This window comes from Myxine glutinosa, chromosome 4, assembly GCF_964187855.1.
Source record: "Myxine glutinosa chromosome 4, kmMyxGlut1.1, whole genome shotgun sequence".
NCBI classification, from domain to species: domain Eukaryota; kingdom Metazoa; phylum Chordata; class Myxini; order Myxiniformes; family Myxinidae; genus Myxine; species Myxine glutinosa.
In genome coordinates this window covers 166,458,285-166,484,506 of record NC_136264.1, presented here as the reverse complement: position 1 = coordinate 166,484,506, position 26,222 = coordinate 166,458,285, and the positions used below count along the sequence as shown (strand labels likewise).

Here is a 26,222-nt window from a genome sequence, read left to right as displayed (position 1 = left end):
TAAAGAGATTTAAAATTTTGAACCGCGATGTCACTCTTCGTACCCCCAATTGACTATTAGAATTTTTTCGCCTTTGACTATAAAATTTTTTTGCGTCCGAATGTCGAGCGAAATGTCTGTGTCGATCTCAGCCCGCGGACAGAAAAACCCCAAAACGTTTCCCTAGAAGTTTGGCGGGGCTAGCCCCGGGGGGCTTAAAGCCCCCCCCCCCCGGGCAGGACTTTACCAAGGTGAAACTGAGGGAGTAGTTTTGGGACAGACAGTCAGACAGATGAAAAAGCACTCATAGAGGGACACTTGGCAAAAGAGAACAAAGTAGAATGGCACTCAGTAGAGCATCCTTTTGACCTCACAAAGAATTGATGGTTGAATTCAGTGACCTGATGTGCAAATCGTTTCCAAATTATAAGTTAATCGGATGAAAATAGACAATTTTAGAAATTTGGCCTATGTTGACCTTTTGGCCTATGTTGACCTCAAAAATAGTTGGTGGTTGGTTTCAGTAAGCTGATATGCAAATCCTATTCAGATTTCAAGTCAATCGGGTGAAAATTGAGGATTTTAGAGACTTGAAAAAAGTGGTTGCCTTTGGCCTATGTTGACCTTTTGACCTATTGACCTCAAAAATATATACGATTTTGTCGGACCACAAAGTCCAAAGTCTACCATTTGGTGACGTTTCGTGAAGATTGGTTTATAATTGTGACCTGTATAAGTGAGCAGACACACAACACACACACACACACACACACACACACACACACACACACACACACACACACACACACACACACACACACACACACACACACACACACACACACACACACACACACACACACACACACAAGTGATCAACATACATGTCAATCTTTTTTGTTTTTTTTTGCGAAGTAGCAAACAGACGGACAGACATCACTGTTTCATAATAGCCGGCGAAGCCGGTGTTGTCAATAAACGCGTACGTATTATGTCGAAAACCAGATTATGCCTTGGCTTGAGAATTCCGAAGCTCAATGGAGGCCGCCATCTTGCGGATGCGGAAGTATGCATAACAAATTGAAAAACGTTCAATAGGAGTTTCTTTCACCCATCTTTGTTTGATTCACTATCTTATGCACCTCCAATTTATTATTAAAATACTTTAAGACCAACCTCGGCCCGCACGGGCCTGGTTATCTTCAACGAAAAGCGTCACCAAACAGCGGAACCAATGAGATTCGAGCATTTGAAAAAATATTTCTAAAACCAAATCACGCAATGGAGGCCGCCATTGACCGGATGCGGAAGTTTGCATAAAACAATTGCGAAAACGTTCAATAGGAGTTTGTTTCACCCGTCTTTCTTTGATTCACAATCTAATGCACCTCTAATTTGTAATTAAAATACGTTAAGACCAACCTCGTTATCTTCAACGAAAATCGTCACCAAACACCGGAACCAATGAGATTCGAGCATTTGAAAAATATTTTAAAAAAGCTTATTACGCGTTTCGGAGGGTGAAAACGGCATCAACTATTCTAAAATTGACGAATAATTATTTTTTAGAAATCTCGCGGCCGTAGGGGTTAGTTTTTCACGGCCAGAAATACGGTATAAGCGGTTTACATAAAGAAAGAAAGACAGCTCGGTTTGATTAACGACAGTCACACATTGCCGTTGCAACGGCGCTATCGTCTGATCTGTCGGCACTGATCTTACTGCAAGCTAACTTCTTCTGGTGGAGGAAGCTGCCGTGTCCGGAGAGAACCAGTCCTGACAGCGACTGAAGTTAGAAGACTACACACATACTGTGAAAACGTATGTTAAGCCCAGTTAAAATTTCTTAAAATAGGCCCTAAGCTAGCACATCGTATAGTTACTTCCTTAAGCTTCTTGTGACATTTATTGTATGTAGGTATTGGGGAGGACTGTCTGCTCTTCTCTTTTACCAAGTCTTACAAGGTACGGTACCTACACCGACCTACTATCAACTACCTAACCTACTGATGCCATCGTGATGGGTAAAATAGTGACAAGAGGCTTTGGCTTCGCCGGCTCATTGAGGCTTTGCAGTCGGGTACTAGTAGCCGGCGAAGCCGGTGTTGTCAATAAACGAGTACGTATTATGTTGAAAACCTGATTATGCCTTGGCTCGAGAATCCGAAGCGCAGTGGGCGCAGCCATCTTGCGGAGGCGGAAGTATGCATAACAAATTTAAAACGTTCATTAGGAGTTTCTTTCACCCGTCGTCGTTTGATTCACAATCTTATGCACCTCCGATGTATTAATAAAATAATTTAAGACCAACATCGGCCCGCACGGGCCTGGTTATCTTCAACAAAACGCGTCACCAAACACCGGACCCAATGAGAGTCGAGCATTTGCAAAAATATTTCTAAAATGAAAGCGCTCAATGGTCGCCGCCATCGACCGGATGCGGAAGTTTGCATAAAACAATTGCGAAAAAGTTCAATAGGAGTTTGTTTCACCCGTCGTTCTTTGATTCACAATATAATGAAACCTCTAATTAGTAATTAAAATACGTTAAGACTAACCTCGTTATCTTCAACGAAAATCGTCATCAAACACCAGAACCAATGAGATTCGAGCATTTGAAAAAAATATTATTACGCGTTTCAGAGGGTGAAAACGGCGTCAAATATTCTAACATTGACGAAGAATTATTTTTTAGAAATCTCGCGGCCGTATGGGATAGTTTTTCACGGCCAGAAATATGGTATAAGTGGTTTACATATTTAGTTTAGAAATACGGATAGTTTTTCATGGCCGGAAATATCCGAAGTTGACACGGAATTCACCGAATTAATCACTGCAAGCTAACGTCTTCTGGTAGACTGGTGGAGGAAGCCGCAGTGCCCGGAGAGTCAGAGAACCAGCCCTGGCGCCTGACAGCGACTGAAGTTAGAAGACTACACACATACTGTGAAAACGTATGTTAAGCCCAGTTAAAATTGCTTAAAATAGGCCTTAAGCTAGCACATCGTATCGTTACTTCCTTAAGCTTCTTGTGACATTTATTGTATGCAGGTATTGGGGAGGACTGTCTGCTCTTCTCTTTTACCAAGTCTTACCAGGTACGGTACCTACTACACCTACCTACTACCAACTAACTACCTACCTACTACCAACTACCTAACCTACTGATGCCATGGTGATGGGTAAAATAGTGGCAAGAGGTATGCAGGTATTGGGGAGGACTGTCTGCTCTTCTCTTTTTACCAAGTCTTACCAGGTACGGTACCTACTACACCTACCTACTACCAACTACCTAAAATACTGATAACATAGTGATGGGTAAAATAGTGGCAAGAGGCTTTGGCTTCGCCGGCTCATTGCGGCTTTGCAGTCGGTACTAGTAGCCGGCGAAGCCGGTGTTGTCAATAAACGCATACGTATTATGTCGAAAACCAGATTATGCTGTATCCCTTGAGAATTTCGAAGCTTTGATGCACCAAATCACTCAATGGAGGCCGCCATCTTGCGGATGCGGAAGTATGCATAAGAAATTGAAAAAAGTTCCATAGGAGTTTGTTTCACCCGTCTTTTTTTTGATTCACAATCTTATACACCTCTAATTTGTAATTAAAATACTTCAAGACCAACCTCAGCCCGCACGGGTCTGGTTATCTTCAACGAAAATCGTCACCGAACACCGGAACCAATGAGATTCGAGCATTTGAAAAGATATTTCAAAAAAGCTTATTCCCGCGTTTTGGAGGCTGAAAACGGCGCCAAATATTCTAAAATTGACGAAGAATTATTTTTTTAGAAATCCCGCGGCCGTAGGGGATAGTTTTTCACGGCCGGAAATATCCGAAATTGAGACGGAATGCACCGAATTAATCAAGAAGGAAATTTTATAATTTTTATCTCATCCAGAATGCAAATGGTGTCATTTTGAACTAGGTACGGTACCTACTACACCTACCTACTACCAACTACCTAACCCACTGATGCCAGAGTGATGGGTAAAATAGTGGCAAGAGGCTTTGGCTTCGCCGGCTCATTGCGGCTTTGCAGTCGGGTACTAGTATATATCTATCTATAATTCCAGTAATCTCTGTGTGTATGTATGTATGTATGTATGTATGTATGTATGTATGTATGTATGTTTGTATGTTTGTATGTCTGTGACCGCTGTTTCTCGACAACCACGGGTCCGATATACTTTAAACTTGCCAGGTATATTGCTGGGGACCCGAGGATGTGCCTTTTCAAGGTTTCATATTAATCGGACAAGTAGTTACCGAGCTATGTCCAAAAAACGATTCAACCAATCAGAGAGCAGCGAGCTATCACGTGTGCCGAACGTGCCGAACAGACTCTGCCTCGGACGGCACATTTGAGAGCGTATTCATTTATTTCACGTTGGCAAACTATGTTGGCGTTAAACTATGTTTTAAAACGAATTAAAACTACTATCTATAATTCCACGGGTCCGATAAAAAACACCGTACTCGCAAGCCGTTCGCTTTGGACCAAACCATTTCATGTAAATAGAGGGGGGGGATTGTCACCGTACTCGCAAGCCGTTCGCTTTGGACCAAACCATTTCATGTAAATAGAGGGGGGGGGGATATAATTTTAGATATATATACACAAAGAATTAAGTTAAGCACCCCCCCCCGTTTTTTTACAACCTCGCACATTACAAGTTTGTTGTCGTCAAAACAGTGTAATATACCCATGATATTGCTATATTTTCTGGAGAAGTGATATTATGGTCACATAAAAACATAACAATCATGCCGTTTTCAATATTTTATTCTGAATAATTTAAGGTGAAATTTTTTGGGAATTTTAGGCATATTTTCACCTCAATTTAAGTATGGAGCTATAGGTCCATCACGGACAGTGTGGATGACGTTTATGTTTTCTAACGTACAGTCATTGTTCTGAGAAGACCTCTAGCGATCTTTGCGTCAATAACGTGTGTAGGACCCACGTGATCGGATCACTGACTCAACCAATCACTTTTTTTCACTTTGATCACTCAATTTCATCAATGGATAATTGCTAATGTCATACCAATCATTATTTGATCTCACATACCTTAGAATATATGCCAATGTATACATCTATCTATAATTCCAGTAATCTCTGTGTGTCTGTGTGTTTGTGTGTTTGTCTGTGACCGCTGTTTCTCGACAACCACGGGTCCGATATACTTGAAACTTGCCAGGTATATTGCTGGGGACCCGAGGATGTGCCTTTTCAAGGTTTCATATTAATCGGACAAGTAGTTACCGAGCTATGGCGATTTCTTTACCAAACTCCGCAAGCCGTTCGCTTTGGACCAAACCATTTCATGTAAATAGAGGGGGGGGATTGTCACCGTACTCGCAAGCCGTTCGCTTTGGACCAAACCATTTCATGTAAATAGAGGGGGGGGGGGGGGGGGATTGTCACCGTACTCGCAAGCCGTTCGCTTTGGCTTTGCGAATGGACCAAACCATTTCATGTAAATAGAGGGGGGGGGGGGGATTGTCACCGTACTCGCACCCACGTACCCACGTACGGGCATTGCACCCACGTACGGGCATGCCCTAGTATACACAAAGAATATATATTAGGGGGTGCTTACCTTAATTCGTTGTGTAGGGGTGCTTAACTTAATTCTTTGTGTATATATAGTACGGGCATGCCCTAGTATATAATAATAATAATAAAGGAGTCTTACATAGATAGCCCCATCAAGCAGAGTAAACTACCCTCATGGCGCTTTACATTATCATGCGAACGCACACACATACACAAACATACACACACACAGACACCTCTTCACTCTTGCCCTATTCCTCTCCCTCTCCATTCAAAACCCACAGATGTGTACTCCCCCTCCTCCTCCTCCTCCTCCCCTCCCTCCCCCGCACATGTACACATACATACTCTCGATCTCTGTCCCACCTCAAACCAAAGGGAAAACAGGACTTGACTTTGAAATATATGGTTGACTAAATAAATGTTAAGCTCACCAGAGACCGAATACACACGTGTCATGTCACTTTTGATTTGAAACCAATATATATTAAGCGATTTCACTTACCGAACATAAATATGAGTAAGGTGATGGATTCCATCCAACTCGGCGTATTTTAACCGCCCAAATAGCACTTCGTTCCGTCTCGAGGAAATCTGTGCATTATACGACCTTGTCCTGGTCTAACAGAACATCCCCAAGCGGCACAACACACACCATATTGGTTGATTTTATTGAAATATTACTCAAATGAAATATGCAACGATACGAAGCAATGGCACCGAATGGGTGCAGCGGGAAAGCTGCTCGGCTGAGGTGGTATGCAAAAGAGTCTGTAAACCACGTGACGCGGGCAGCGGGCTCGACCAATCACGGCGGTAGTTGAGCAGATCAAAGCCTGGCCAGACTGTTAATATACGGCACTGATCAAACGTTCCCCCATATTTGCGTACGGTACCAAACATATAGATGGCTTCTAACAAAACAAATTAAATTATTATTTGCATTAAGGTATTTCAAACCATTTGAATCAGAACAAAATATTTTCCTGTTTATTTATTTTCAAGAGGTTTGTGTTTCATTCGACACCTCACAACATGGAGAGAAATGCATCATATACTGTACGTTCAAATTAACGTGAGACGATGCAATAGGGTTGCTACATTGGCGGTGTAAGATTTTAGTACAGTTCGAGTCTTGTTATCCTATATATAAAATGACGCATAAATCTTTCCTTTTCCAACATTGATATTGATTTACCAAGGTGAAAATTTGAAAATTCAGCGCTGATGATTAATGAGCGGGAATCGTTACCGCCATGTTGCTCCTGAATTTCAGTCTTGCGAAATGTCTGCATTCGCGTACCGGAAGTGACGTCAACTGGATTTGTTATGCCTGACGACGAGTGTAAATGTGTAAACTTTGCAGATGAAAACTTAAAATGAAAATATCCACAGTGAATGGAAGTTATATAAAATATCGGATCAGTATTTTACCCAACTCGACCCGCAAGGCCCGACTTCCAAGTCCAATCGGAGCAAAACAAGCGCACAAGGTCCTTGATCCGTTTCCCTCCTTGCGACCTGTTTTCCGCTCATTCTCTTCAATCATTGTCTCGCCGGTGTTTTGCTTTTCCTTTTAGTGGACGATGAAAGGACGGATCTTGGGGATGCTAATGCTGTAGCGGAGGATTCAAGACAGTGACGTGAGAGAGTCGAGATGTTGCGAGCTTGTAAACTGCTGCGGAACATCAAGGGTAAGTTTGTGCCAAAATAATGACCTGTGTGACCTTTCCCTTCAGGCTTCACCCTTGCGAAAAAAACAAACAATCTACCATATAAAACACAGTGTGTGTGTGTCAGTGTGTGTGTGTGTGTGTGTGTGTGTGTCAGTGTGTGTGTATCAGTGTGTGTATCAATGTGTGTGTGTCAATGTGTGTGTGTGTGTATGTCAGTGTGTGTGTGTGTCAATGTGTGTGTGTGTCAATGTGTGTGTGTGTCAATGTGTGTGTGTGTCAATGTGTGTGTGTGTCAATGTGTGTGTGTCAATGTGTGTGTGTGTCAATGTGTGTGTGTGTCAATGTGTGTGTGTGTGTCAGTGTGTGTGTGTGTGTCAGTGTGTGTGTATCAGTGTGTGTATCAATGTGTGTGTGTCAATGTGTGTGTGTGTGTGTGTCAATGTGTGTGTGTGTCAATGTGTGTGTGTGTCAATGTGTGTGTGTGTCAATTTGTGTGTGTGTCAATGTGTGTGTGTCAATGTGTGTGTGTGTCAATGTGTGTGTGTGTCAATGTGTGTGTGTGTCAATGTGTGTGTGTGTCAATTTGTGTGTGTGTCAATGTGTGTGTGTCAATGTGTGTGTGTGTCAATGTGTGTGTGTGTCAATGTGTGTGTGTGTCAATGTGTGTGTGTGTGTCAGTGTGTGTGTGTGTGTCAGTGTGTGTGTATCAGTGTGTGTATCAATGTGTGTGTGTCAATGTGTGTGTGTGTGTATGTCAGTGTGTGTGTGTGTCAATGTGTGTGTGTGTCAATGTGTGTGTGTGTCAATGTGTGTGTGTGTCAATGTGTGTGTGTGTCAATGTGTGTGTGTGTCAATGTGTGTGTGTTTCAATGTGTGCGTGTGTGTGTGTGTGTCAATGTGTGTCAATGTGTGTGTGTCAATGTGTGTGTCTGTGTGTGTGTGTGTGTGTGTGTGTGTGTGTTTGTGTGTGTCTGTCCCCCTTCATAAGGCTAGGTTTTAAAGGCTTTGAGTACTGCTTTAAGAGGGGTTTGAGTGGGAGGGTTTAAGGGGAAATCTTTGAACACGACTGTGTGCCCACCGGTTAAAAGACCTAGAAGACCCCAAAGACCCAATGGACCCCAAACACACAAAATACCCAAAATACCCTGTACACTGTTAAAGACACAAAAGATAATGAAGACCCAGAAGACCCCAAGGACCCAAAAGACTGAAAAGACCCAATAGACCCAAAAGACCATAAGGATCCAAAAGACCATGAGGATCCAAAAGACCCAAACAACCCCAACGACCCAAATGACAAAAAGGACCCAAAAGACCCCAAGGACTCAGAAGAACCCCAATTCCTCTGAAGATCCAAAATACCTAAAAGACCAAAAAGACTTTCTTCTCCTACAAAAGGATGCTTTCGTCTTGCTCACCAAATCTATTCATTCCAAAAAATAATAATAATACCATCTCTTACAGTTCCTCTTTTCTACATTCCCTAAACTCTCCAGCCCTCCACCCCTCCTTCAGCGTCCTCAAACGTATTTTTGACTCGAAGGTCTCAAACTCATTTTGCAAAAAATGTTCGTTTCCCATGAATCGTACACTTTTCAAAATCCAATCTCACCCCTCCCCTCCAAAACTTCCCCATCACTCCTCCCCTCCAAATCTACCCCCTTACCCCTCCCCTCCAAATCTTCCCCATAACCCCTTCCCTCCAAAACTTCCCCATCACCCCTCCCCTCCAAAACTTCCCCATCACCCCTCCCCTCCAAATCTACCCCCTTGCCCCTCCCCTCCAAATCTTCCCCATCACCCATCCCTTTCAAATCTCCCCCCTTGCCCCTTCCCTCCCCTCCCTCCTAAACTCCCCCCACACCCCTCCCCTCCGAGACTCTCCCTCACTCCTCCCCTCCTAGACTCCCCTCTCACCCCTCCTCCTCAAAGCATCCTCCCTGCTTCTTCCCCCTTCCAACTTTCACCTTCATCTCCCCCAACCTTCTGCCTCGCTCTTCCCCCTCCTCAAATAACACCTCACTGTGCCTCAACCAATCTCCATCAAACCTTTTGTCCACCCCATTCTTCCCTTTCTCCAAGCTATTCTGAAATCTCTGAAATCTCTGACACACCTTCAACAGCTCTCCCTACCTCTTCCACATCTTACCCTACCCCTCACCCCCCCTGTTCTGTATCCGATGCTCCCCCTTCCTCTTCATTAACGGTATGGACCTCAAACATCCGGGGCCTTTGCTCAAACTTGACTGATCTCTCCATACAGGTTGCTTCTGACAAACCAGACGTGATCTGCTTAACAGAAACTTTCCTCCTTCATGATGTCTCTGATGCCTTGGTATCTCTCCCAGGTTACTCCCTCCTCCGGTATGATAGATCTGAGCCTCGTCCTGGAGGTGGGGTTGCTATCTTTATCAAAAACTCTCTTCCTCACTCGCCCTCCACTGCCCTCTCTCCACCTCACCCCCAGGAATACATTTGGCTACGGCTTCCCCTTCGCTCCCACCTTTTGTTCATATGTGTGTTGTACCGTCCACCAAACAGTGATGACTCCATCTACATCTCGCTGTCTGATAATATGGACCAACTTCTATCTACCCATCCCAACTTTCTCTTCCTCATATGTGGTGATTTCAATTGTCACAATGCCAGTTGGCTGGGTGTGGGTACCTCTCTCACCAGCCATGGCTCTTCAGCAAAGGACTTCTGCGACTGACACAATCTGTCAATTTCCCGACCCGGATCTCAGTCAACGGAGCATCTTCTCTTCTGGACTTGGTTATGACTAACTTCCCTGAAAATGTCTGCTGCTCTTCTTCTGCTCCAATCGGCTCATCTGATCATGCGCTTGTTAAAGTGGACATCTCTCTGACCATTCTCAGAGAGCCTCCTCAGCGTCGACGAGTCTGGCATTTCACTCAGGCCAACTGGCACGGTCTTCAAGCAGCCATCAATCATCTGGACTGGTCTCCCATCTCTACCGCCTCTGACATCAACTCATCCTGGGAATTCTTTCAAAGTAAATTGCTCTCTCTCATGCACATATTTATCCCATCTCGTCTTCAGTTGTCATACCCTTCCTCCCGTCCATGGTACACGGAATCTTGTGGTGAGGCTGTTGCCCAGAAACAACTTGCTTTCGTCTCCTGGAAAGCAAATCCAACGGAAGGAAATCTAATTTCCTTTCACAAAGCCCGAAACAAGTGTGTGTCCACCCTCAGGAGAGCCAGGAAACAATATCTCACCGTTCTCAAGAATGAACTCTCTTATCTGTCTCCCTCTTCCAAATCCTGGTGGCGTCTGGTCAAATCTGTTTCTGGTGTTTGTTTCCCCTCCATCCCCTCCCTCACCTCAAACGGCTACACGGCTGACTCCGCACGTGAAAAAGCTGAATGCCTCAACTCTGTGTCTGCCTCTAAATCTTGTGTCCCAAACCCATCCCTCTCTGTACCCACCGTACCCACCGTACCCAGCTGCTCCAGTGCTCCTGGACTCTGTGTCCTTTCCTCCTGACAAGGTGGAAACGTTTCTGTCAACCCTCGACTCTGATTCTGCAACTGGTCCTGACGGCATCAGCCCACGGGTCCTAAAATCATGTTCTTCCACTCTTTCACTCCCTCTTTCTGTTCTCTTCACCCTCTCTTTTGCTCAAGGCCATCTGCCATCTGCTTGGAAATCAGCCAACATCACCGCTTTGCACGAAAAAGGTGCAAAAACAGATCCTAGCAACTACAGACCAATCAGCCTTCTCCCAATTATCAGCAAAGTCATGGAATCCATCATTGCTTCAGATATGAAATCTTTCCTCTTCTCCAATGGCTTGATCTCTGACCATCAATTTGGTTTCAGACTTGGTCACTCTACTCTGGACATGCTGCTTTTGCTTTCTCAACAATGGATGGAGGTCCTCAACGCCAAACAGGAAATTAGAGCTGTCTCCCTTGACATTTCACGTGCCTTCGATACGGTCTGGCACCCCGCTCTGCTCACCAAACTCTCCTCCTTTGGTATCCATGGAAATCTCCATGCATGGCTGGCAGACTTCCTCTATGGTCGTAGTCAACGTGTGGCCCTGAATGGGTTTCTCTCATCTCCTCTTCCTGTTCAGGCTGGAGTTCCCCAAGGCAGTGTTCTGGGCCCTGTGCTTTTTCTGATCTTCATCAATGATCTCTCTGACTCTCTTGAAAATCCTCTCTATCTCTTTGCTGACGACTCTACTCTCTGTCGCTCCATTCCTCATCCCTCAGATCGGCAGTCTGCAGCCTCCTCACTCTCTGCAGACCTGGACAAAATCACAGACTGGGCAAACAAATGGAACATGTCTTTCAATCCTGACAAATCTCACACTCTTACGATGTCTCTCCGAAAAGTCCGACTGGACAACCCTCCCATGCACTTTCTGAATAATCCTCTCCAAGAAGTTCTGTCACTAAATCTTTTGGGTCTCACTATCTGCCATGATCTTTCCTGGGAAAACCACATTTCAAATCTGGCCTCCAAAGCCAGTCGCCGACTGGGCATCCTCCGTCGTGCGAAGTCCTTCCTTGGTACACCTGAGCTCCTCACCACTTACAAGGCTTTCATCCGCAGCTCTATGGAATACTGCTCTCCCCTCTGGTCTGGTTCTCCTGCCTCACACCTAGCTCGTCTTCACGCTGTTGAAACCAAAGCGTTCAGAATCATTGGAATCTCCCGCGATGAAGCTAACTCCAAGGGCCTTTCACTCACTCACCGCAGGCAGGTTGGTGGTCTTTCCGTCTTCTACCGACTCCTCTCTGGCCTTGCCCCCCCAGCTCTCTCTGGGCTTTGTCCCCCAAATATTCCTACAGGTCGCACAAGATCTGCCTGCAACCCTCTTATGGTTAAACTGCCAAAATCAAGACTTTCTGCTCACCTTCACTCCTTCATTCCTCTTTTCTCCCGCCTCTGGAACAAACTCCCTCACTCTCTTCAATCCCACTCCACCCTCCAGGTCTTTAAAACAGCTGTTCACCACCATCTCTTATCTTCCCCCATCCAAAACCTTGATCTTTTCTACCCCCGCTAATTTCGGTCCCCTTGTGTTTTATACCCCCTTCCCACCCCTCCTCCCCCCAAGCCCTCTCCCTCCCACACTTCTCCCTGCTCTCAAATGTTGTGTTTGTGTGCTTCCCCTTCTCTCCCCATCTTGTCTTCGATCTCTCCCTATCTCTTTTTATATATTTTGTTTGGCTGGTTGATTTGTTTGTGAAATAAATGTTAGCTCTTTCACGAGCCTCGATTCAGTATACAAAAGAAACAAAAAAAACTCAATGAACCCCAAACACACAAAATACCCCAAAGACCCAAAATACCCCAAAGACCCAAGATACACCGAAGACCCAAAAGACTGAAAAGACCCTGAAGACCCAATGGACCTCAAAGACCCAAAATTTTGGTAAGACCCAAATACCCTAAGACCCAAAAGTCCTCAAGGACCTAGAAGACCCAAAAGACCCAATGGGCCCCAAACACCCAAAATACCCCAATATATCCGAAAGACCCAAAAGGCTGAAAAGACCCAATGGACCCCAAATACCCCAAAATTTGGTAGGACCCAGAAGATCCCGATGACCAAATAGACCCGAAACGCCCAAATTGCCCAAAGACCCAAAATACCCTGTAGACTGATGAAGACACAAAAGACCATGAAGACGCAGAAGTTCCCAAAGGCCCAAAAGACAGAAAAGTCATTGAAAACCCAATTGACCCCCAAAATACCCCAAAAACCCAAAAGACCCCAGAGACCCAAAATATCTCAGACCCCCCCAAAAATCGAAAAGACCCAGAAGACGAAAAAGTCCCTGAAAACCCAAAATACCATCTCAGCACCCCCACAGAACCAAACAATCCAAAGCACCGACCACCAATAAATCCAAACAATACAAACACCAAAACAATCCAAGACCCTTAAAGACCCTGAGGACCCAGTGGAACCCAAAGACCCAAATTACCCCAAAGACCCAAAATACCCAGATGACTGAAAAGACCCAAGTACCCCAAAGAGGCAGAAGACCCAAAGGACTCAAATGACCTAAAATACCCTGAAGACCCAAATGAACCAGAAGATCCCAAGGATGCAAATGACCTAAAAGACCCTGAAGACCCAAATGAATCAGAAGATCCCAAGGATGCAAAAGAGCTTGAGCACCCAAAATACCCAAATTAACCAGAGGACCCAAAAGGCCCTTAGGACTCTGAAGACCCAAAAGAAGAGAAATTATGTCTCTTGCATTGGAATTGTAGACGGTGGCCTGCAAACCGAGTCTCAGGGTCAGTGTACGGAAACGGTTTTTTAAAATTACAATAAATACACGGCGTAGGGAGGTGAAATTCGCTGAACGTGACGTGCAAAGTGCGCAGAGTGATAAACTGAGTGTTCATTTACGTCTGTAGGATGTCAATGCAAAACACCAAAAAGATCCTTAAAGACCCTGAGGGCACAGCGGACCCCAAATACCCAAATTACCCCAAAGACCCAAAATACCCCAAAGACCCAGAATACGGAAAATACCCGAGGACCCCAAAGATCCATAGGACCCAAAAGACCGAAAAGATCCCAAGGATGCAAAAGAGCTTGAACACCCAAAAGTCCCAAATGAACCAGAGGATCCAAAATACCCCGAGGACTCTGAAGACCCAAAAGAAGAGTAATTATGTCTCTTACATTGGAATTGCAGACGGTGGCTTGCAAACCAGCCTCAAGGTCAGTGCATGGAAGCGTTTTTAAAAAAAATCACAAAAAATACAAGGCACAGGGAGGTGACATTCGCTGAACGTGACGTGCAAAGTGCACAGAGTAAAACGAGTGTTCATTTACGTCTGCAGGATGTCTAATAGATAAAGATGATAAAAGCACCCCTGACACTTGGCCCAGACTTCGGCATGCTCAGGCCGCTGTACCGTCAAAAACTGTTCCAACCCGTCATTTTTGATGGGCTTTAAACTCGTAGTACAATAGTACATGACCCGACCCGTGTCAGTTATGCACAAGATGAAAATGGAAAGTGTGATTGATTCTACAATGGGCTGTCTATGGCAATTCTTTTTTAATACATGGGCAAAGGCTCGTAATAGATCTGACACAAACACACACACATATATATATATATATATATATATATATATATATATATATATATATATATATATATATATATATATGCATATATATACATATATATATATATATATATATATATATATATATATATATATACATATATATATATATATATATATATATATATACATATATATATATATATATATACAGTATATATATATATATATATATATATATATATATATATATATATATATATATATATATATACAGTATATATATATATATATATATGTATATATATATATATATATATATATATATATACACTACTGTGTTCAAAAAGTATCCGACCTTTATTTTTCGTGCGTAAAAAAAAAAGAAGCTAGGGAGGCGTTGATTGGTGCACGTATGTAGGCGATCCTAATGCGCACGCGTGAATTTTTTCCCACCTGCAGAAGCTGTCATTCGACGGCAGACGGCCGATGAGTGAGGAAATGTAAGTGAGCGCCGTCGGATTTTCGTTTTTGACAAAATGACGGAAAAACTTGAACAACGCTACTGCATCAAATTTTGTGTAAAGCTTGGCGATTCCCAAGTGGAAACGATCCGCAAGATTCAACACCGTTCATTCCATTATGAAGGAGGATTTGGGCTTCAGGAGAATCTCAGCGAAGTTCGTACCAAAGCTGCTAACGATTGAGCAGAAGCAACTCCGTTTGGAGATCGCACAGGACATGCTGGAGACTGTGAACAGCGATCCCAGCTTCCTCAACACAGTGATCACTGGCGATGAGTCCTGGGTTTATGGGTACGACCCAGAAACCAAGTTGCAGTCATCACAATGGAAGCATCCAACATCGCCAAGCTTTACACAAAATTTGATGCAGTAGCGTTGTTCAAGTTTTTCCGTCATTTTGTCAAAAACGAAAATCCGACGGCGCTCACTTACATTTCCTCATTCATCAGCGGTCTGCCGTCGAATGACAGCTTCTGCAGGTGGGAAAAAATTCACGCGTGCGCATTAGGATTGCCTACATACGTGCACCAATCAACGCCTCCCGAGCTTCTTTTTTTTGACGCACGAAAAATAAAGGTCGGATACTTTTTGAACACACTACGTATATGTATATATATTGTTGCGGATCCGGGGGTCGGCGCTCCCCTTACCAAGGGGGGGTTAATCCCCTTGTCTTTTAAACTGGCCGATCCCCCAGCCCTGGAAATTATAACGCTCCTTTGCGGTCGAGATTGGCCAGGGTGATTGGTCAAGATGGGTCCCAAATACCTGCGTGCCAATCTCTCCGCAAAGCAGGGAAATAACTCCCGCTCGAACCACGGACAGATGGAAATTGCCGAGCGGTTTAGCAATCCGCGATTCGAGCCGTTAGCAAAAAGACTAAACCCGATTAAAGCGATTGGCCAAATCGTGCCACAGGTACTCAATGGAGAAAAGACTAAGACGATCGAATGGAGGAACAGAAACCAAAGTAAGGAAGAACACAGAATTTATTAACAATACTGAAGAGGAAACGAAAGCAGGGCATGTACAAGGGAAGAAGAAGAAGAAGCAGACACAGGGCAACCTTATACAGTCTTAAATATCACGCCCAGGACAACACAAACAGACTTACACGTATGGAGGAATGATCGTAGGGGAGGGAAGGTTTCGGCAGATGAACAGCGTGGCTCCGGCCCTGGTCCACGGTGTACCCCGGCAGGCAGCGCTGTTCGCGGCAGTCGAACGCGAGCGGACCTTGGTTAATACGGGGTGTATATCGGGGAGGGAGGCTTCCAACGTTCCGGACTCTGATATTCGGCAGACGTCCCAGCTGTCGTCCTCGAAGTAGCTCGTCTCTCAGCTCACTCGTCACAGCTCTTAGCAGCACGCCTTCTCTCTCAACTCACAGCTCCAGCTCTGCCACGCTCTCTCTCCCCTTCTCTGGTAGTAGTCCGCTGCGGCGCTTATATTACGCGCCTTCCAAATCAAACCGCGTGCGCTTAGATCCGCCTACCGGTGAACACGCCTTGGCCCTGATATGGTCGCGAGGGTTCACCGGCTCCTCCCTTCGTGACACGTTGCTGGGGCCACGCCTCACCCCGACAACTCCTCCCCCTTTTTCTCCGCTCTGACCGCATGGTTAATGGCGTTTGAGCCAGGCAGCGAACGCTGCTGGCAAGCAAGGGAACACAATTTGGAGGGAGGCAAGCCGCAAAATGAACGGGATTTGAAAAGGGGCCTATGTTATTTGATTAATGCAACGCAGAGTCAAACTATAGGAAACAGAGCCTTGACTAAAACACATACTAATGAAATAACTGAAGAAGTTCCTATGGTGTCCTACGTGTTGCAATATGGACTAACTAGGGTGCGACCTTTGACCTTTAGAAGATGGGGATATTTACAGGGAATTATTTACAAGGCTTATTATTTTACAAAGTGAAGGTTCTAAAAACCGCAACAATATATACATATATATATATATATATATATATATATATATATATATATATATATATATATATACACACACACACACACACACACACACACACACACACACACACACACACACACACACACACATATACACACACACACACACACACACACACACACACACACACACACACACACACACACACACACACACACACACATATATATATATACATACACATAAACACATACAAACATACATACACCAATATATACACACACACACACACACACACACACACACACACACACACACACACACACACACACACACACATACACACACCAATATACATACATACACACACACACACACACACACACACACATATACACACACATACATGCATAGTTTTGCACACACACGCACACACACATACATACATACATACACACGTACATACATACACACAGATACATACACACAGATACATACACATATACATACACACATATATACAGTCACGTGAAAAAGTAAGTACACCCCATGTAAAGTTTTGACTTTTTCAACATATTTCAACATACAGCTAATTGACCATCATTTCAACAATATTGATAGATAAAGGTGATATAATATAACAAATATCATGAAACATTTTCATTTTGTAGTCCATTGTATAATTTAAATAAATATAAATGCAAATTTCGCATGTGGAAAAAGTAAGTACACCCCTACATTTATCACTACTTCAAATACCGAAAATTAGAATCAGGTGCACCAGGTCAGGTGCAAATGATTAGAACATCGTTGGAGAGGATCTTGGAGGAACCTGTCTTATTTAAACCTCAGACATTTAGTTTGGTTTGCTCTTTGTTGTTGAAGTGTGCGGCGTCACCATGCCGAGATCAAAAGAGCTCTCTGAGGCCTTCAGAAAGAAGGTTATAGATGCCTACGAGTCTGGGAAGGGATTTAAAAACATCTCCAAACAATTTGAAATCAATCATTCGACTGGCCGGAAGATCATCTACAAGTGGAGAAGATTCCAAACAACTGCCAACTTGTTCAGGCCAGGCCGCCCCAGCAAGTTCAGCCCGAGGGCAGACAGCAAGATGCTGAAAGAAGTCTCTAAGAACCCCAGAATGTCATCACGGGACCTACAGATAGCTCTTGCCACTGTTGATGTCAAAGTGCACGAGTCTACCATTAGAAAGAGGCTGCACAAATTTGATCTACATGGGAGGTGTGCCAGGAGGAAACCTTTGCTGTCCAGAAAGAACATCAGGGCAAGACTAAAGTTTGCCAATGAACACCCAGGCAAAGACCAGCACTTCTGGAGCAATGTGCTCTGGACAGATGAGTCAAAGGTAGAGCTATTTGGCCACAGTACCAGAAGACATGTTTGGCGAAAACCAAAGACAGCATTTGACCACAAGAACCTGATACCAACTGTAAAGCATGGTGGTGGAAATATTATGGTTTGGGGCAGCTTTGCTGCATCAGGGCCTGGGCAGCTCACCATCATATAATCCACTATGAATTCTTCATTGTACCAGAGGGTGCTTGAGGATAATGGGAGGTCATCTGTCAGAAAGTTGAAGCTCAACCGAAGGTGGACCTTGCAACGTGACAATGACCCTAAACACACCAGTAAATCCAGCAAGGAATGGCTGAAAAGAAATAAATGGAGGGTTCTGAAATGGCCAAGTCAAAGCCCGGATCGAAATTCGATCGAGATGTTGTGTGGGGATTTGAAACGAGCTGTGCATGCAAGAAACCCCTCAAACATCGCACAGTTGAATGAATTCTGCATGGATAAGTGGGCAAAAATTTCTCCCAGTCGACGTCAGAGACTGGTAGACAGTTATAAGAAACGCCTACTTGAGGTTGTTTCTGCCAAAGGGGGCAATACCACCTATTAGAGCCAAGGGTGTACAGTACTTACTTTTTCCACATGCGAAATTAGCATTTATGTTTATTTAAATTATACAATGGACTACAAAATGTAAATGTTTCATGATATTTGTTATATTATATCACCTTTATCTATCAATATTGTTGAAATGAAGATCAAATAGCTGTATGTTGAAATATGTTGAAAAAGTCAAAACTTTACATGGGGTGTACTTACTTTTTCTAATGACTGTACATACAAACATACACACACATATATATATACATACATACCCACACACGTGTGTATATATATATATATATATATATATATATATATATATATATATATATATATATATATTGTTACAGTACGCGGTTAAAGATGTTATATTTGCCGAGCGGAGGCTCCGCGACCGAACAGTTATTCCCCGACTAACCCGATTCAACCCCAAACGTTGGCCGTATCGCACCGCAGCTGCTCAATATGGAAAACTCTAAAGCGACCGAATGCAAAGAGGAAGACGTACAGAAGAGTAACTGGGTTTATTATTTACACATATAAGCAAGAAGAAAGCAGTCACGTTTATTTACAGGCACATGAGACGCAGGTGACACAGTGAAATCTTTAGCTTATACAAGCTTAATTACCTACCCAGGACAGAACAAACAAAGACGACTCACACGGGGAATGATGACAGGAATTGGCTGGAAGGAGAGGAAAGTCCACTGGGTCCGGCAGCACGATCCGCACGTTGGGCAGCCGCCGTTCCTTCGCGGCCCTGCTCCGAACTGCCGTCCAGGCCCCTAAGCGGCTGGCGAGCGTTGTTGCTGCTGCTGCTGCTGTAGACGCTGCCGCTCGCGAGCAAGGTGACGAATAGCAGGCTTGGTGCTTACTTGGATGATCTCTGCTTGTTGGACCTCACAACTCAGTTCTTTCTTGGACCCTCTCTCTTCTCAGCTCATCTGCCTTGGACCTTTTTGCGACTCTCTTAAAAGCTCCTCTCCTTTCTCAGCCCATCTCATGTCTCTCCTTCCTTGTCTCAACTGCTTGGACTCTCTCTCGTCTGCCTTGGGAACGCCCCGCCGGCGGGTTATATAGGCCCCGCCCCTCAACCTTTTCGAACCTCCCCCAAACGTTCTCTCTCCGCCCTCTCAAGCCAAACCCCTGGCTCCTGGTTGGTCGAGTGGGGCTGGCTCACTCCTCCCCTCTATGACGAGGTGGAGACACGCCTTTCTTCTCCGACCCTGCCTCGTGGTCAATGGCGGCAATTGGAGGGGAGGTAATTGCCAATCGACGAAAGGGGGAAATGGAGGTTTTGGGAATGGGAATGAAGGGAATCTATCTCTTTCACTGGTGCAATGGAGTATTTCAATTAATGGGAGACACAGCCTTACCCTAAAACACATAATAAGATATAACTATTGAACAGGGGTATTCTATGATTGGCTGACGTGTATGCTTTTGGACTAATTATGGGACGCCCTTTGACCTTTACACAACTCCGGAGGCAGGAGGCGCAGAATAAACAATAATAATAATAAAGCACACAATAAAAAAAATACAGTCCTCATATCCGCAACACTGCACCCTCCTCCTCTTAGGCACTACCCGGGCCTACAACTTTTATTTAGTGTGACACGTAGGTGTAGTTCCCTCTACTTTTAACCTGACCCTGAGTGCGACAGTTTTAAAACATAAATAAATGTGTCCCGCTGCTCCATTGCACCCTGCCTAACAGACTTACGCCCACAGTTAACCGAATTGCGGAATGGTCTTCAAACTACACACTGACGGTGGGGAGCATTATTTACAATTGACGCTATTTTATTTACAAAACTCAACCCAGGACCTGTGATTGTTCTTTCTGGGGGGGGGGGGAGACAGTGTGCTCTGCATCGACGCACCATGAAAGCACCCAAAAACGCACCAATACACCCCCAAGCACCAATCGGTGCAGTCATCACTGTTCATCAATGTTCAATAATAAAAATAACCAAACAACCCCTAACCCTGCAGGTGATCTCTTGCTCTTCGGCTCCCTCTGCTGGCTATTACTATTTCTTCCAGTTGTTGTCTTTCTTTCATTTTCTTACTGGCGGCCTATTTGCAATAAAGCTTGCCCAAACATGTCCATTTTATTTATTTTATTTATGGCCCACAGGGCCGACTACGTGTGGTTCACCTGTGGGGCATCGGTGCCCTGTGGCCAAGGTCCGCCAGCAAGATTTCGGGCCCTCATGGCCGGTTCCAGCAGAGGGGCCATGCCCCAACCCATGGGGTCCATAAGTGGTGCTCGGCCACAGACATGTGGTCCATAATGTGGTGCATCGATGCAGACAGCTGGTTCTGGGAATTTCGGGCGCACAATGGCCGACTCACGCACGCTCCCCTCGGCGCCCAATGGCGCACAGGTCATGTGGGAGACAAAAGGGGGAAGACAAATGAGCGAGGGGTAAGGTCACAAGGGTACACATCAATAAGGCAATGCAAGGCGAAATGCGTACGGAGGGCGAAGTGAGAAAGCTCGTCCCTACCGTACGTCACCCCCCCTGTCACCTACACTACCCTTGCCCTTACCCCATATGTACAAAATCTACACCTTTACAAATTCGTCGCTACCGTCACGTCTTCCCCATATTTCCCTTATACCAAATTCGTCTCCACAATCCCGCTACTTCAAAATTTGCCATCACCCAATTCATCATCAATCCTCATAAGGAGGAAGAGATGGAACATCAAGCACAATGTCACACCCACGTCATGATGCGTCTCACAATCCAAAACATTTGCATCATAAAATAATCAAACAACCTGGCATGGTGTGGAGTACCTGTCACCTCAGGTGAGTGGATGCAGATGGTGCGAGGAGACTTCATCCTAACTATCCTCTAAATGACATTAATACATGTTACACTACCCGGGGTCTCTCCCTGCCAATTCATTGGCCAACTTACACTATGGGTTCTAAAAACCAATTCCCATTGACCAAACTGTGGTGCTGCTCAATTTGGGGTCTCACTCCCCCGATTCATCTCCCGGTGCCCTTGCACAATTTCTGGGCTGTGACGTGTAGCTCTCCCAGCAGGTCTACCCACCTGCACACCTCCACCACTGTAGTTGCCACCCGAGCTTACCTAGCTCCTCACCCTAACCTAACTAACTGGGGAAGGCCCCTCCTGGCTCTGTCACCCCTTGGTGCCCTCTGGCACTGGGCTACCCGGGTCCGTCCTCCGGATCCTCAGGCCCCATCCACAACAACTACCGGCTCCCAGAGCCCACCTGCGGCCTCACCTGGCCGACATCCTCACAGTGGTGGAGTGCCCAAACCAACTACACACACTAACAGGCTACACGCCCAACCATTTCCACAACACTAATGCACCCATCCAAACATCATTCTTCCACCCGCACCACAGATGCCAATATCCAACCACAATTTACCTATACCCTCTACCTAACACTTACACTACCCGCCCCGGGTATTCGTGATGGGGGTCCACTCTTCCCCCATTCACACCTTCGCACCATCCACTCCACTCCACAACTTCCACCATACTCACTCCACAACCATCCATTCCAATACTCCATATACTCCACACTACCATTTATTCCATACACCTGTTCCTCATACCTGTTGTTGCACACCTGTGCACTCACACCTGGTGCCACCTGCACCCTCCTCCTCTTCCTGGACCAGTTGGTCAACACAACACACATCACCACTACTCCCTCATACACTGCTCCATACACCTGTTCAGTTGCACACCTGTGCAATCACACCTGTTCAATCACACCTGTTCCTCACACACTGCTCAATACACTTGAATACACCTCCAACACTCACACGGCATCATCTGAACTACCTGTTGCCCTGCTAACTTAGTGCTCCCCGTCTTCCCTTTAAACTAAGCACATACCACGTCATTATCATCCACACTAATCTACCTGCGTCCCCACTACAGGTATTCTGTCACTAACTAATCTTAACGTTACCTAATGTCATCTTTGCTAGATCCCTACACACGATATATCCTCACCCTCCCGGGCTAGTTTTCACTGCCATCAACCCCATAACACTAGTGCTACTTTGCCCCCCTCTGTGAGGGATGACAGAGTTGCCATCCCATCACATGGGGCATCTCTTACTATAAATTTTGCTTACCAAATTCCAACCAATCAAAAATTTCCAATTCCTGCCAATTCTACCCACTATTCTAAATTTCGTATCAAATCACTATCACCATCACCATCATCACAGTCCGCTATATCCTAGCCTCGGTGCGTCATGACATCATTAAACTCGGCTTCGCAAAGCTGAGCAATGAATTCGGGTGGTTTGGTTGCCTGCAGGTTGAATCCGTCCGGCTTTCGGTTCAAGGGAGGTGGTTTGGTCGGGCCGAGATTCCACGCACCATCTCGGCGCGGCATCTTGCGGTCCCGGGCCCGATGGCTCAATCTCCCCCGGTCGGAACCCCGTCCCCACGAGGGGGGCACCGTTCCGCTTCCTCCCACTCGCCCTTGAACCGGACCGGTCGCCTCGCCCGATAAAAGCCCGGACTCGACCGTGCGGGGCGGGGCCAAGCCCGAATCGGCAACGACGCTTCAAAGAGAAGCGACGCAGCATCGATCCGCGCCGGGCCTCGCACCCAACAAAGCACACCGCACCCCGAGTGCTCGCATCGGCTATCCGTCGCCCGAACCGCTAACCCGGTTACCGTCGATGCTTCACCTGCATGCTCACACGCATACGCTACCCCTTTTACCCTCACAAAACCCGGCGTTCCAACGCCGTCCGTACATTCCACCAACGCTCTCCCTGTTACACACCACACCTCTCGCGCACACTCTTGCGCACACCTCGGTCCACACCTCTCAACCGTTACGTCCTCCGTAACACTCACCATGGGCGTGCACTCTGGCATCCACCCACTAACGCGCTCAGATGGGCTCTCCCACACTCGCGCCATGACCAACTCAGGTGTGCTTCCTCGCACACCCTCAACCATTCCAAGCGTGCATTCTCGCATCCGCTCCACCACCAACTCACTCCTCGTGTCACTCTCACCCTCGCACGTACACTCCGTACACCCCGACGTGCATTCTCGCTCGCACTCGGTTTCACTCCCACACTTTATAACACACCCACTCGCCGACGCACACTTTTTCCTCCCACGCGTGCCATTTCCACTCACACGGGACCCTTCACCAACGCCCGGGTGCCATATCGATCCCAATCGCGCGACAATTCTTTTGTCGCTAAACATCCTTTTACAAAATCTCCCCGCACAATACACAGCACGTCTCACCTTCGGGGTTCTTCTTCCTCCCTGCACCAAAACCTGCAAACTTCCATTCGGGTTAAGCACAGCATCGTGATGTGAGCAGGGACTTTGCACATTTTCCATTTCTCCCTGCAATTCCCGGGCTACCTCCGTCATCTCTTCAATTTTAATTCCCAGCACTGCTTTGTCTTTGTTCCCCTCGACGACCGTTGGCTTTAATAAAATTCCCTCTACCTCATCGGTCGCCGGCTTTTCCAAACCCCGTGTCGCGATTTCTACCCCCGTCATTGTACCCGTGCTTTCCTCCGCTTCGCTCAACCGGCGCTTCTCGACCCGCGTTACCTCCTCGTGCACCCCTGGGACCCTTTCGCCCACCATGCGATCCATGGTCTCCCCACATTTTTGCATGCGGTCACCCATTCTGTTCGCAATTTTGCCGATTCGTTCCATTTTGCTTCCTAGCCTCTCAAATTTAGCTTCTAGCCGTTCCCCCATTTCTCCCATTTTGCCCCCCATTTCGCCCCTCATTGCCCCCATTTCGCCCCCCAATCGCTCACTATCAGCCCTTAATCACACAATTTGGTTTCCCAACCGCTCACTCTGAGCCCTCGCTTCGTCCCTTATTTGCTCACTATTCTTGTCCATAAGGGCCTTCATTTGGATCATAAAAAGATTCCAATCTACCGGTGGCGCTGCTATGGTCGCGGGCGCGGCAAGATTTGGTGCCGCTACACCCACGTGCGCGAGGACGCCATTTTGTGCGTCTGATACTCCCTCAACCACATTGCCAATGTTCTCCTCTACTTCGTCCCTCTGATCCTGGGTTACTCCTAACCCCTCCTCTAGCTCACCCACCGGCATCCGATCGCCTTGACCAGCCATGGCGCGATTTCAAAATTCGGGTTTTGCTTTACAACACAAAACAAATTTCCAGCTGCTTGTAATTTTGAGCGCGTTAAGCGCGCTTCGGGCCTCGTATCCCACTCCCCGACACCAATTGTTACAGTACGCGGTTAAAGATGTTATATTTGCCGAGCGGAGGCTCCGCGACCGAACAGTTATTCCCCGACTAACCCGATTCAACCCCAAACGTTGGCCGTATCGCACCGCAGCTGCTCAATATGGAAAACTCTAAAGCGACCGAATGCAAAGAGGAAGAAGACGTACAGAAGAGTAACTGGGTTTATTATTTACACATATAAGCAAGAAGAAAGCAGTCACGTTTATTTACAGGTACATGAGACGCAGGTGACACAGTGAAATCTTTAGCTTATATATATAAATATATATACCACCTTTAGAGGCCATTTTTCCCCGCAAGCAGGGGTTGGCCTTTTTCGGGAATCGTGGTTGTTGTTTTTTGGTCCCCTTTTTGAAGCAATGTTTTACGGCCGGATGCCCTTCCTGACGCCAACCCTTTTTGCCGCCTTTAACGACAAACAGGGAATTACCAGTGAACTGGTACTCAATTAGCTTATAGCTTAATTACCTACCCAGGACAGAACAAACAAAGACGACTCACACGGGGAATGATGACAGGAATTGGCTGGAAGGAGAGGAAAGTCCACTGGGTCCGGCAGCACGATCCGCACGTTGGGCAGCCGCCGTTCCTTCGCGGCCCTGCTCCGAACTGCCGTCCAGGCCCCTAAGCGGCTGGCGAGCGTTGTTGCTGCTGCTACTGTAGACGCTGCCGCTCGCGAGCAAGGTGACGAATAGCAGGCTTGGTGCTTCCTTGGATGATCTCTGCTTGTTGGACCTCACAACTCAGCTCTTTCCTGGACCCTCTCTCTTCTCAGCTCATCTGCCTTGGACCTTTTTGCGACTCTCTTAAAAGCTCCTCTCCTTTCTCAGCCCATCTCATGTCTCTCCTTCCTTGTCTCAACTGCTTGGACTCTCTCTCGTCTGCCTTGGGAACGCCCTGCTGGCGGGTTATATAGGCCCCGCCCCTCAACCTTTTCGAACCTCCCCCAAACGTTCTCTCTCCGCCCTCTCAAGCCAAACCCCTGGCTCCTGGTTGGTCGAGTGGGGCTGGCTCACTCCTCCCCTCTATGACGAGGTGGAGACACGCCTTTCTTCTCCGACCCTGCCTCGTGGTCAATGGCGGCAATTGGAGGGGAGGTAATTGACAATCGACGAAAGGGGGAAATGGAGGTTTTGGGAATGGGAATGAAGGGAATCTATCTCTTTCACTGGTGCAATGGAGTATTTCAATTAATGGGAGACACAGCCTTACCCTAAAACACATAATAAGATATAACTATTGAACAGGGGTATTCTATGATTGGCTGACGTGTATGCCTTTGG

The 26,222-nt window shown here is 46.1% G+C and overlaps 1 protein-coding gene across 2 annotated transcripts in view; it reads left to right on the top strand.

Annotated features, from left to right (window-relative positions):
• Positions 1 to 6,773: 6,773 nt before the first annotated feature.
• The window catches only part of LOC137413125 (uncharacterized), a 50,544-nt gene continuing 31,095 nt past the window's right edge, over positions 6,774 to 26,222 (top strand). The window contains exons 1-2 of one of the 2 annotated variants that reach the window (XM_078776725.1): positions 6,774 to 7,037; positions 7,125 to 7,238. In XM_078776725.1, coding sequence (XP_078632851.1) covers positions 7,202 to 7,238 — 37 coding nt within the window. In that variant the 5' untranslated portion in view covers positions 6,774 to 7,037; positions 7,125 to 7,201. The remainder of the gene's footprint in view (positions 7,038 to 7,124; positions 7,239 to 26,222) is intronic. The other variant, XM_068098517.2, reaches the window with a different exon arrangement.